This window comes from Populus trichocarpa, chromosome 13 (genome assembly GCF_000002775.5).
Source record: "Populus trichocarpa isolate Nisqually-1 chromosome 13, P.trichocarpa_v4.1, whole genome shotgun sequence".
NCBI lineage: Eukaryota > Viridiplantae > Streptophyta > Magnoliopsida > Malpighiales > Salicaceae > Populus > Populus trichocarpa.
In genome coordinates, this window is record NC_037297.2 from 14,968,728 (window position 1) to 14,981,923 (window position 13,196).

A 13,196-nucleotide genomic window follows, 5' to 3' on the forward strand; every position below is an offset into this window, starting at 1 on the left:
ATGATGTGAGGCTACGATTTTATTTTTTTTATAAAAGCTCTTAAATTTGACATAAATTTTTGTATGTCAAATTTTATTTTTATTAAAAATATTACATATTTATATGGTTTTTCTTTTTTCTTTTTTTCATTTAATTATATACCTTTAAAAGTTCTTTTTTCAAGTTATTTTGATTTTATTTTTCAAAAAAATCTTGCCTACATATTATTATTGATAATTTTTTATTATCTAATTAAAATAAAATTTATTTATTAAATTTATTTGAGACCATAACCTAAATTATTTAATACAATTATTTATTTAAAATATGATGATATTGTTTTTATATAAAAATATATAGACTCGAGGTGTAACACTGCTTAATAATTTACTGAAACTTTAAAAAAATCAAGAGAATATAAAACTTGGTAAACATTTTTTTCCTTTATCGTTTTTACTATCATTTATGTTTATGACGTCATTCTTTAAATTATTTTAAAAACCAAATATTAGAAATTTTATATTTCATTCCAATTTAAAAAGTACGGTAAATTTCAAGATAATTTGAAATAACAATATGCAAATGTGAAGAAAAGTTAAAAGCTTCGCTCTATCTTCTTGTTTCCACCCTCCCTCCTCCCCCTCCATCCTCCTCTTCATCTTCCCTCTCCCCTTTTCGTTAAACCCTATAAGCCTCCCACCCACCTTCTCAATCTCCAAAAACGACTCCGTTAACACCACCGAATGAGCCCTTCTCTCCTCACTTCCTCTCCTTCCACTTCTTTCCTCTCCCCTCTTCCTTTCAAACTCACTCCTTCCTCTCTAACCCTCCCTAAACGCCACCGTTTCCGCGTCTCCTACCCCCGCAGCTCCGCCGCAGAATACCCTTCCGCCATCACCTTAGAATCGAAACCCGATGATCTTTTTGGAGGAAAGAGAGAGCTATCAGGAGCTCAATCTATAGTAAGTAATCTCTCGCCAACGCTAAGACTGGCGAGCTCGGCGCTAATTCTAGCTGGTGCTTTAGCTGCTGGGTATGGTTTAGGGACTAAGTTCGGTGGTGGCTCTCGGAATTTGGCTCTTGGTGGTGGTGCTGTGGCTGGAGCAGCTGTTGGGGCTGTGGTTTTTTCGTTGAATTCGGCTGTTCCCGAGATTGCCGCCATAAATTTGCATAATTATGTTTCTGGGTTTGATGACCCTACTAAAGTCAGTAAAGAGGAGATTGAAGGCATTGCTAAAAAGTCAGTTACTTTAATTTTATTCTGGTTTAATTGTTAAAGTTTGTATTTTTATTGCTTCACTGGCAAAAAAGTTGGTGCTTTTGAGTTAGCGTTTGGATTTTTGTTGGTTAATGTTTTGGTGTGTTTTATGTATGCTGGTTATAGTTAGGATCATGTGTGCAGAGTGTGAATTTTTTGGTGAATTGCAATAGGAACTATTTTTCTGGAGAGTATAAAGGGTTTTTCTTTTTGATGGAATTGGTGTTTTTTTACTTAATTTGGTGCTTAGTTACTTAAGTTGTTAGTGTGTTTAGCTTACTCTTGTTAGTTTTTGAAATTTCTTTGTGAATGTTGAATTTTGCAGGTATGGTGTGAGCAAGCAAGATGAGGCATTTAATGCAGAGCTTTGTGATTTATACTGCCAGTAAGCTGGAATTGGTGTTGAGTGTGCTTTTTGTAGTTCGTTGAAGAGTTTGCTTTTGGATCTTATTTTGATCCTTTGTTAAGATTTTGGTTATTTTACCTTGGTTTAGGTTTGTGTCTTCTGTCCTTCCTCCTGGGGGTGAAGAGCTTAGAGGGAATGAAGTTGACACAATCATCAACTTCAAAAATGCTTTGGGCATGGATGACCCAGATGCAGCTAGCATGCATGTGGAGGTATTTTTATATTATATGAGCTAGATTTATGCACGTGAAGAATGGGCATGCTTATGGTTATATGTGATGTGAATTTGAGAAATGTTCCCCTAAGCTGCTATTTTGTGTACTGATTGCAGCTTGGGAGGCGGATTTTCAGGCAAAGGCTCGAAACTGGAGATCCTGATGGTGATGTAGAGCAACGTCGGGTAGGTCATTTGTAGTTTTGATAGTTTCTGAATCTGGAGACATTGGTGTGTGAAAATTTTGAATGAAGATATGGAGCTTGACCATTATTACTGATTCTCCAGCGCAGGCATTTCAGAAATTGATCTATGTTTCAACTCTTGTTTTTGGAGAAGCATCGTCATTTCTTTTACCTTGGAAGCGTGTTTTCAAGGTCACTGATTCCCAGGTAGTTATTTATCAACTGTTTCTATTCTAGCCTATGTGAACTTGTTTTCTGTAGTGAACAGTGTCTTGTCACCAGTGACATGTTTTCTCTCCTTTTTTACATAGTCAAAATTCAACGTGCATTGAACTTCAAAATGCATACCTTTTGGTTTTCATTCTTCCCAGTTTATTGATATCATCTTGTTTGTCTCAGCCTTTTAATTCTTGTTATTATTCTAATCTGTTAGGTTGAAATTGCTATCCGTGATAATGCCCAGAGGTTATATACTTCAAAGCTAAAATCAGTTGGCAAAGGTAAATTTAACATAAATTAAGGTCTTTAATGTTACTTTATTTTGTATTGTGATTTGTGAACATCAAGCTGTTTCAGCTATTGTCAACTTAAATCTATAGCTAGATTGTGTTCCGCAATTTAACTTTCATCTATAACAGAGGTGTGCCATGTTCTTGCACTGTAATCAGTGATATCCTTAATCATTGGTTATCAGTAACAACTAATCTACTTGATTAGTTAGTCAATACTATTCAATACTCTAGTTATGATTTCAGAGCGATTGATGTTTCTCTTCTTTTAGAATTCTGCTTAGAACTCTGTCAGGGGTGTGTGCTGTGGATGTGGGGTTGAAGTGCTTAGGCATGAATAGTTTATAACTTTGTATATAATCTTCTTCATTAGCTTTATTTAAAAAGACATGCTTAGATTGATCATTATACTAATAGCAAGTATTGAGAATGAGTTGAAAATTCTTTTTGCTTTGTTTCACCTTTTTTAACACATGTTCGTTTCTTTCCCCAAATAGATATTGATGTGGAGCAGCTTGTTAACCTCAGACAAGCGCAGATTTCTTATCAACTTTCTGACAAGGTTCCTTGTCAACTTCTCATTGATGGTCCTTTTGTGTTTTGGTTCTTAATTTGTTCTTTATGTGGCATGTTCTGTTTCTGACAGCTTGCAGAGGACTTGTTTAGGCAGCATACAAGAAAACTGATTGAGGAAAATATTTCAGCAGCTCTTGATAGATTAAAATCAAGGACGAGAACAGTGTATGATCCTTACAACATGGCTCAAATTACAGCTTCTGAATGTCTTACTGACACTTTTAATTATTGAATTTAAAAAATAGACTGGATATTTGATATGTCAAAGAATTCCTTTCTTTTTAGAACTTTTGGTCAACAATATCATCCATACTTGCAGTTATATCATTTGCACCATCTAATTAAATTAGGTTTTACAGCCAGGATGTTGTGAAAGTTGTGGAAGAGCTTGATAAGATATTGGCATTCAACAATAAGCTTATTTCATTAAAGAACCATACAGATGCAGCTTCGTTTGCCTGCGGAGTTGGTCCAGTTTCTGTACTAGGTCTGGATCCTAAGGAGCTCTTGCTTTTAAGGTTTTCTCAATTTAAGTTTTTGACAGCTCATTTTTTAGCTGGCTCTAAAGCTTTTGTTCCTTAGGTGGTGAGTACAGTAGTGAGAGAAAGATAGATGACTTGAAGCTCCTTTACAGGGCTTATATAACAGATGCGTTATATGGTGGTCGCATGGAAGAACATAAGGTGATGCATCATGCATTGCACTTTATTGATGTGTGTATATAAATTTGTGTTATTGATGCTTGATATCTACCTTTTCATCAGGTTGCTCTGTATATTTGTTTAGGTCATAATCTCCTTATTACTTTCTTTTTTGTAGCTTGCTGCTTTAAATCAATTGAAGAATATATTTGGTTTAGGTAAGAGGGAGGGAGAATCAATTAGGCTTGATGTTACTTCAAAGGCATATCGTAAACGACTTGCACAGGCTGTTTCAAGTGGTGATTTAGAATATGCCGATAGCAAAGCAGCCTTCCTACAAAATCTTTGTGAGGAGTTGCACTTTGATCCACTGAAAGCCACTGAGATTCATGAAGGTAATAAATATTGTCTAGTACCATATATATGTTTTAAATCTCATCTTGAGACCTTTGTTCAATTATCTTGAAGATTTTTTTTTCCGTGCATAGTGGAACTAATGCCTCCCTTTACATCCAGAAATTTACCGGGAAAAGCTTCAGCAATGTGCAGCTGATGGAGAGTTGAGTGACGAGGATGTTAAAGCATTGACCCGTTTGAGAGTCATGCTCTGTATTTCTCAGCAAATTATTGATGCAGCCCATTCTGATATCTGTGGCAGTTTATTTGAAAAGGTAATCATTTTCTATATAAGATCTCTGGCAATGATATGGCAATTTTCCTCAAGTCTATCTCAATGGTTCATTTGGTTCCTCTTCCCAGTAATGCCCCTCCATCTTTGTTTAGGTGGTTTCTAGTTGCATTTAGGATTAAAGTGGTCAATGGGAACTTGGAGACGTTTATATCATGGGATGGGTCTGTTTTGAACATTATACATGCATTTAATCTGTGTTCAAGGGAACTGTGTTCAGGCTCTTGCAAACTGTATCTTATATTTTGTGGGTTGACAAGGACTTGGAAGTGTCTATACTAATGTAATGGGGACGTATGGAATCTACTGAGGGCCTTATTACTTGGCATGGATTATTCTCTAACTTTTCTATTACTTGCTAACTCATTAAGGGCAAGGATCTACCCCTACTGGCTGCCTGCTGGTAGGGCGTCTCCTCTAGCTTCATGATCATAAATATTTTGGATATGAGTAGAATTTCCTATCTTAACTGAAATGAAGATATATTATATTACCTATCTGCTATAGGATTTAAGTTGCATGATGCTGATTGCTGAATTGCTGCTCAACTTAATCAATTTATGGCTGATGCATGGCATTGTTTTTCAGGTGGTTAAAGATGCAATTGCTTCAGGGGTCGATGGCTATGATGCTGATGTTAAGAAGGCTGTAAGAAAGGCTGCTCACGGCTTGCGCTTAACACGGGAGGCTGCCATGCCTATCGCTGGCAAGGCGGTGAGTGTACACTTCTACTACCTGGCACCTATGGTTTAGATCAAACATAATTTTCAAATTAGACATGTTTCCTTCTGCTCAAAAACTCTTTCTTGTTGAAGGTCCGAAGGATTTTCTTAAACTACATAAAGCGAGCACGGATGGCGGAAAACCGCACCGAGGGTGCTAAAGAACTAAGGAAATTGATTGCCTTCAATTCCTTGGTGGTGACTGAACTGGTGGCTGACATAAAAGGGGAATCTTCTGATGCTCCACCAGAAGAACCTAGTAAGGTGGAAGAAAATAAAGTTGAAGAGGATGAGGAATGGGATGATGATGAGGAATGGGAGTCCCTTGAGACACTTAAGAAAATAAGACCTGGTGAGGAGGTTGCTGCAAAGATGGGTAAGCCTGGCCAGACAGAGATAAACCTTAAAGATGACCTTCCTGAAAGAGATAGGACTGACCTTTACAAGACATATCTACTTTACTGCCTAACTGGGGAAGTTACCAGAATTCCATTTGGTGCTCAAATCACCACAAAAAAGGATGATTCAGAGTACCTCTTGCTGAATCAGCTTGGTGGAATTTTGGGTTTGACTGTGATGGAAATTGTGGAAGTCCACAGGAGCCTAGCTGAGCAGACTTTTAGGAAACAAGCCGAGGTAATTTTAGCTGATGGACAATTGACAAAAGCCAGGATTGAGCAGCTCAATGACCTGCAGAAGCAAGTTGGCTTGCCACCCGAGTATGCACAGAAGGTGATAAAGAACATCACAACTACAAAAATGGCAGCTGCTCTTGAAACTGCTATCAATCGAGGGAGGCTTAATATGAAGCAGATAAGAGAGCTCAAGGAAGCAAGTATTGACTTCAACAGCATGATATCTGAAAACTTGCGAGAAAACCTGTACAAGAAAACTGTAGATGAAATTTTCTCATCAGGCACTGGGGAGTTTGACGAGGAGGAAGTCTATGAGAAAATCCCAGAAGATCTTAACATTAATGCAGAGAAGGCTAAGGGGGTTGTCCATGAGCTTGCACGAAGTAGACTGTCAAACTCACTGGTTCAGGCTGTGGCACTACTGAGGCAGAGAAATCAACAAGGAGTGGTATGTATTTTTTAATCTTCTATTTAAAAATACATCTTTCATGCAAGAGGGAAATATTTAGTCTGAGGTCCTTTTTAACCGCTTTTGTAGGTTTCTACTCTTAATGACCTGCTGGCTTGTGATAAAGCTGTGCCTTCTGAGCCATTGACATGGGAGGTGCCAGAGGAGTTAGCTGATTTGTACACCATCCACATGAAAAATAACCCAGCACCAGAAAAACTGTCACGACTGCAGTATTTGCTGGGCATAAGTGATTCAACTGCCACTGCTCTTGGAGAGATGAAAGATAGAGTGCCCCCAGTTGGGGCAGAGGAAGAAAAGTTTGTGTTCTAACTTTTTAACACGATAGTATTTTTGCTCCCAAAAGGAAAGGTATTTGCTGGGCATAAGTGATTCAACTGCCACTGCTCTTGGAGAGATGAAAGAGTGCTCCCAATTGGTGCAGAGGAAGAAAAGTTTGTGTTCTAACTTTTTAACACGATAGTATTTTTGCTCCCAAAAGGAAAGGACACTTGCCATATTAGGAAACAGTATGCCTAATGCAACTAGATGATGAAATTTTGTTAGCCACTAAGAGTGCTATAAATTTGTTCAGTTAGTATATGAATGTTTGTTATCTTTAATGTATAATAATTCGCCGATAAAATGTTTTTTGATATTTGCTTCTCTTGTTTCACTTTTGATGGTTGCGATCCTCGAATCTTTCAGTTGTTATCAAGTAGTGTTGAATGGATTAATGGTATTAGTTCTCTGCCAAAGCCAATGAATCGAATGAAGTTCAATCTATGCTTGTTTTGAATGGTTGGTTCCATTCATCCATGTTGATCACTTGTTTATTATTTGGGGAGGAGAAGCAACTCAACAATAGCATTCTTTATTCTGTTTATGTCTGTCAACATTGAGATGTTGCTGGTGGGACTGCGCCAAGACCTTTGCTTGTGTTGAACGTCTTACATGTTTAGGTAATGCCCCGAACAGTCAAGAAAGGTACAAAATGGTATTAATTTTCAGAAGAGGTTCTCATGTCTTACCAATCCTTGTCAACTTTATCCACACCTCTTGCCTCTCAGAATTGGGATTTTGTCCCTTTTGGTCACTCCTCAACTTTCGCATAGTGATTTAACCCCTTAAATCTGTGGCTTGTCGACCATTGAAATCTAATTAACCAAAGAAAAACCTGTAAAACGATGATTTTATTTTCAGAATCTTTAGTCAAAACCTGAAGGACGTGCTCCCTTATAAGCACGAGGGCTAATCCTAAACCTTAATATCATGAATCGTCTTGTTTGTTTTAATATGGAAGGCTTGCATTTACCTTTATTAAAGAGATGTATTTTGTCTTCGCGTGCAAAGCCAGACGTGAGAAAATGGCTTGGCTATAAAATCAAACCTTAGTCTACAAGTAATTGTTATTTCTTCAAATAAACAACCAATTTTGACTTACAATGTGTGACTGTCATTTGGTGGTGAGTTAGAGGAATATTAGAAACTTCAAATCCTTAGCATGTCCAGTATAGTTGTAAAATACGAAATTTATAACTCATAACTCGTAGTCAAACTTGGAATGGATTTTTACTTGAGTTATAAACAATATTAATTTAATAAAATCTAATTGACTCTACTGTATTAATTTAATTATCTGTGATCTTGTTAACTCAACTAAATCTAGTATAAACATGAATTACCGAGTTAATATAAAGATTTTTTTAAAATGAAAAAACAAAATAATGAAATTATAATGAAATGATTTATCTGGATTGACTTGTTAGCTCTCTAGTTCACCTGATAACTTAATAATATAGATTTTTTTTATTGTCGAGTTCATTGAAAATTAATTAACATTCGTATATATCCACACTGCAATAATTTGCTTAATTGACATTGGAAACATGGGGGTATATTGACACCATGGTGCCGTCTTCTTTCCGTGATGATGTGCTGCTGACATTACCGATCCAAGCAAGGTTGTTATAATTTTATAAGTTAAAACATGTTCTGCGTGCTAAATCATTTGAAAAATTTAAAAATAAATGAAATCGGGTGAAATCATTAAAATCAGGTAAAATCGTAAAAAATCACGATTTCAAGACCGATTTTACGATTTCACCAAAACGCATAAACTGAAGAAAAATGTTCCCCCATGCTCCAGTTGTCCCGCACCTATTGGTTGTGTAAATGCACAGTCACGCCAATTCTTCAAAGTCTTCATTCCAGTCATCGCGCAGAACAATCTCTTTCTTCCTTTTCACCGTACAAATCCCTAATCTTCTTCTCTAATTAACCAACCGGCAACCACAAAAGCGGCGATGATCACTTTCAAGGCTCACAAAATTAGTGACGGAAGTGAAGTAGACGAGCTGGGTGGTTCTAAGAAATAAGTTTAATGTGCTACAAATAAATTATGTGTATTACTTAGTATATATATTTATAAATTATTAGGGTAATGTTAAATTTAAGAAAAGATTAGGTTGTGTAAAATTAGAATAATAATTTAAAAGTGTTATAACTTTTAATCTAGCTGTTAAATTAGAATGAAATTTTACAAGAGATTTTAGTGGTTGTTTCTCCAATAGAATTTACTACGTCGCTATATTAACCATCAAATTTTTAGATATTAAAAATCTTGTTCAGACTCTTTATTTCGATAATTTTGTTATTTTTCTTGTTATTTTTGGATTTTATGTATTATTTCGGATTTTATTGTTATTTTGTTTGTATTTTAAATTTTTATTTTTGTTTTTTAATTAAGATAAAGTTTCTAGTTTTAAAATAGTATTACCTTTAGAGAAAATAAACTTTTGAGGTTCAAATGCATTCTTTGCACATCAAATATAAGTGTTCTCTCTGCATCAAAAAGTAGTGCCAGATACAAGCATTGTCGTCAATTACTCCTGCACTTTATCTAATAGGATTATCTTTCTCGTCCCCTGATTCTACTGCATGGCTATTGGTTTAGGCAGACAGTTCGTCGCAAGTTATCATCTCAAGTTCAAATTCAAGGGATCGTTGTGAGAAACAAATTTCTTGTAAATGTATACATCAGTACTGAGTGTGAAACAATCTGTCGAAAACCCATTTTTTTCCTAAAAAAACTAAGTTTCAATTCATGTAAGTTGGCCTGAACCCAACTGTGAAATCATTAAGAAAAGAAAAGGGTTCTTCGGTACATAAGCCTTTTAACCCATCATTTAATTTCTTCATTAAGGAGGATGTTCATGCACATCGACGTCTCCAGCTTGGTGAGTTCACCTTAATGGAGTCCTAACAGATCATACCCTTTACTATATATTGAACCAATTTCGAAAGGTCGTACTTGTCTACGTCAATGGTTTTTACTTTTAAGTTATTTCCAGTTGTCAGACACGAAAATTCAAAGGTGGAGAAGATCAATTCCGAACTCCTACAAGATAAGCATCTCCAAATTCAACCTAGCTAGCTAAGAGGTTTAATATGAATCTTTAAGACTTGTGTTATTCCACTATCTTGTCGTTCTCTTTTCTTCTCAACATATTCAACGTTGGATCCATTATATTAAGTTCAAGAGGGTAGAAAATTCTAAAGTTTGGGGCATTCGCAAAATCATGATGTCTTATAAATCAAGATGGTGGAAGACAATCATGCTTTATAATTAAACCTAATGGCACTGGCACTTCAGTTGACAATTATTAGTAATAGATTCCTAATGGGATCTTTGTTCACACAATACCTACTACCATCAAAATCCAATGCTACTGGACATTTGACAAATTAACCTAATTCGCAGAGCTTCAGGTGATGTCAAACATTAATCACTCCAAACCCTAGTAAACTATCTCAAACTCATCTCAATACTCAGTTACATCTAATCATCGACTATAGATATTTAAGAGCATCTGTTTAACTTATTTTATTTTCGGGAGACAAACGAAATGAATACAAAATATATATATATATATATCTTTGTCTTTGTCTTATAACAATAACTAAACAACTAAACGTAAGTGAATCGGCTATTCGAGTTTCAAGAAATGTTTGAGAGTGTAGTAGCGGTTGCTTTTCAAAGTGTTTTTTACTCGGAAATATATTAAAATAATATATTTTTTTATTTTTTAAAAATTATAATTAACTTTAACACATCAAAACAACGATCTAAAAATACCAAAAAAATTAATTTAAAAAAATTAATAGAAAAAAAAAAACACTTTTAAAACTAAAACAACAAACAACATTTTAATAACTTGGGTGTTATGTAATATGGAGGGGGTTTTCTACGTATCGTTTGTTTTTTAGTTCAAGGTTCTTCGCACGTCTTGATCGAAATAAAAAGAAAAAAATGCCCAGTACCACAATATTTGTATCAAGACCAGCTATAGTTAATGTGTTCGTCCTGTATGGAGCCATGGAATAATGTGAAGTTTCCACCAATGTGAGAGTTATAGTTACGAAAGCAAACGAAATTGTTTGTTGTTGGTATTGGTATTTATAATTACTTCATACGAGTAAAGAAGTTATGCAATGGCCTACACAAAATAATATTCTTACGTACGCAATTATTTATAATTTCTTAGTTCAAAGTTTTGAGAACAAAATTAAGAGAAATTATCAAGTGGGTTCACCACCATCATGAATGCGTACATAATTAGGTTTCTTTGCTTTTAGTATACTCAATATTTTGCACATAATCTTTGACCGTAAACCCTAATTAAGGTATAAAATGGTAGACGGTCCAGACCAAATGCTTCCTATAAATAGGCCTCCTCTACAGCACTTACATGCCATCGATCAAACACAAGAGATATATCACAAGTTCAACTATATCCCTCTGTGTCTTTACATTTTGGATTATATGGCTCTCTCAAAAATTTTCTACGGGTTATGTTTCTCTATGCTTTTGCTTGGATTAGTCCATGCACAGTTATCAACCACTTTCTATGCAACAACATGCCCTAAAGCCCTCTCTACCATCAGAACTGCTGTACTAAAAGCAGTTGTCAAGGAGCATCGCATGGGAGCCTCCTTGCTCCGTCTCCATTTCCATGACTGCTTCGTTAATGCATGTTTCTCTTATCCCTCTCCCTTTCTTTCACATACAGATATACATGCACACACAAGAGTGGGGAAGGAAGAAGGATATTAAGATTGTGCCTTGGGGAGGATAGTCTCTCCATGTTTTAGGTTTTTTAGTTTACCAACTTGCACGTAAAACCTTGCATGCATGCACAAGGATGATAGTATACTGTGTGTTTAATTACTATATACAATAATTTCATTAAGAAATGTTATCGTTATTTTAAACATTGTAATTTGACGAGGATCTTTATTATTGATTCAAGCAGGGATGTGATGCATCAGTCCTATTAGATGACACTTCAAGTTTTACTGGAGAAAAGACTGCAGGCCCAAATGCAAATTCTTTGAGAGGTTATGATGTGATTGATACCATTAAGTCTCAATTGGAGTCAATTTGCCCTGGAGTTGTTTCTTGTGCTGATATTCTGGCTGTTGCTGCTCGAGATTCAGTTGTTGCAGTAAGTAACCTAAAGCATATATATAAGACAAGGTGCCTTCAAAGGCATTGAAATCCTTTTGAACCCTGATGTTTGAATGCTGATGCATGCCTTTTAAGGCCGTGAAGAAGGCACCGTGGAAACGACTCAATCCATACATTTCACATAAACTTGTGCGCATTTTGATTTCTTTTATATTTCTTCTCCAGTTGAGTGGACCTTCATGGACAGTTCAATTGGGGAGAAGAGATTCGACCACAGCAAGTTTGGGTGCTGCTAATTCCGATCTTCCATCTCCACTCATGGATCTGAGTGACCTTATTACTTCCTTCTCAAATAAAGGGTTCACTGCCAAAGAAATGGTTGCTCTCTCAGGTAAAATAAAATTAAGGGAAATCATCACCACAATTAAATAAGGATCTTGTACCAATTGACTTCGGTTTTGAAATTTTCTATAATCTTGTAGGATCTCACACAATAGGGCAAGCCAGGTGCCTGCTGTTTCGAAACCGTGTCTACAATGAGACCAGCCTAGATTCAACCTTGGCAACATCATTAAAATCAAATTGTCCAAACACAGGCAGTGATGACAGCCTTTCTTCACTGGATGCTACTACTCCTGTCACATTTGATAACTCTTATTTCAAGAACCTGGCAAACAACAAGGGCCTTTTGCACTCGGATCAACAGCTTTTCAGTGGAGGCACTACGGACTCGCAGGTCAAGACATACAGCATCAATTCTGCTACATTCTATGCTGATTTTGCTAGTGCCATGGTAAAGATGGGTAGCATTAGCCCCCTAACAGGAAGCGATGGACAGATTCGTACCAACTGCGCCAAAGTAAACTGAACCTCACAATTAATTAAGTAATGTTAGCCATTAGTAAGACTTTGGCTAATTCTCTTCAATTGTCAATTTAAAAAATAAATGTTGTTATTTGATGTAAACCGTGTTTAATGGTTTGTGTTTGTAATTTTTCTGGCTTTCATGTAAGTGTGTGAAAACTACTTGAAACATCAACTGATTAAGAAATGATTGATCATGATAAGTTTCTATTTTGCCAGATGCTTGCCTTATTTTAGGAAGAAAGAACAAGACTTGAAAACTTCACAATATACAGATTTCTTCATTAAACTCAAACACAAGTAATGAGTTGATAAAAAAAACTCAAGATTCAGATCCATTGACAAGATATTAATTTGAAAACTTCAGTGCAACGCAATCGAGAAGTTCCTACAAAATCAAGCTGGTACAAAATTTTATATCTTGCTCATACATTTACCAGGAAAGACTTGTACAAAATCGAACATATATTTGTCTTGAATTTTCTTTGAGCATCCCTGCAATGCAATTCAGAAGTGTAATACCCAAATTTTTGACTCAAATCCAAACCCAAATTAACTCAAACCCAACCTAATTTAATCTAGATATATAAGGAAAAGTTA

General features: G+C 35.8%; 2 protein-coding genes across 2 annotated transcripts; both read left to right on the forward strand.

The window, feature by feature from the left end:
• The first annotated feature begins 591 nt into the window (after positions 1-591).
• On the forward strand, positions 592-6,920 carry LOC7464724 (protein TIC110, chloroplastic). The gene is made up of 15 exons (XM_002319370.4): positions 592-1,220; positions 1,564-1,623; positions 1,733-1,856; positions 1,976-2,044; positions 2,152-2,250; positions 2,477-2,543; positions 3,050-3,114; positions 3,199-3,293; positions 3,488-3,615; positions 3,711-3,811; positions 3,948-4,164; positions 4,286-4,440; positions 5,046-5,171; positions 5,273-6,262; positions 6,353-6,920. The coding sequence occupies exons 1-15, from the start codon at positions 724-726 to the stop codon at positions 6,593-6,595; spliced, it is 3,036 nt and encodes a 1,011-aa protein (XP_002319406.2). The 5' UTR covers positions 592-723; the 3' UTR covers positions 6,596-6,920.
• Positions 6,921-11,021: 4,101 nt separating this feature from the next.
• On the forward strand, positions 11,022-12,814 carry LOC7464930 (cationic peroxidase 1). Its single transcript, XM_024583576.2, has 4 exons — positions 11,022-11,294; positions 11,578-11,769; positions 11,958-12,123; positions 12,215-12,814. The coding sequence occupies exons 1-4, from the start codon at positions 11,088-11,090 to the stop codon at positions 12,598-12,600; spliced, it is 951 nt and encodes a 316-aa protein (XP_024439344.2). The 5' UTR covers positions 11,022-11,087; the 3' UTR covers positions 12,601-12,814.
• Positions 12,815-13,196: the final 382 nt, after the last annotated feature.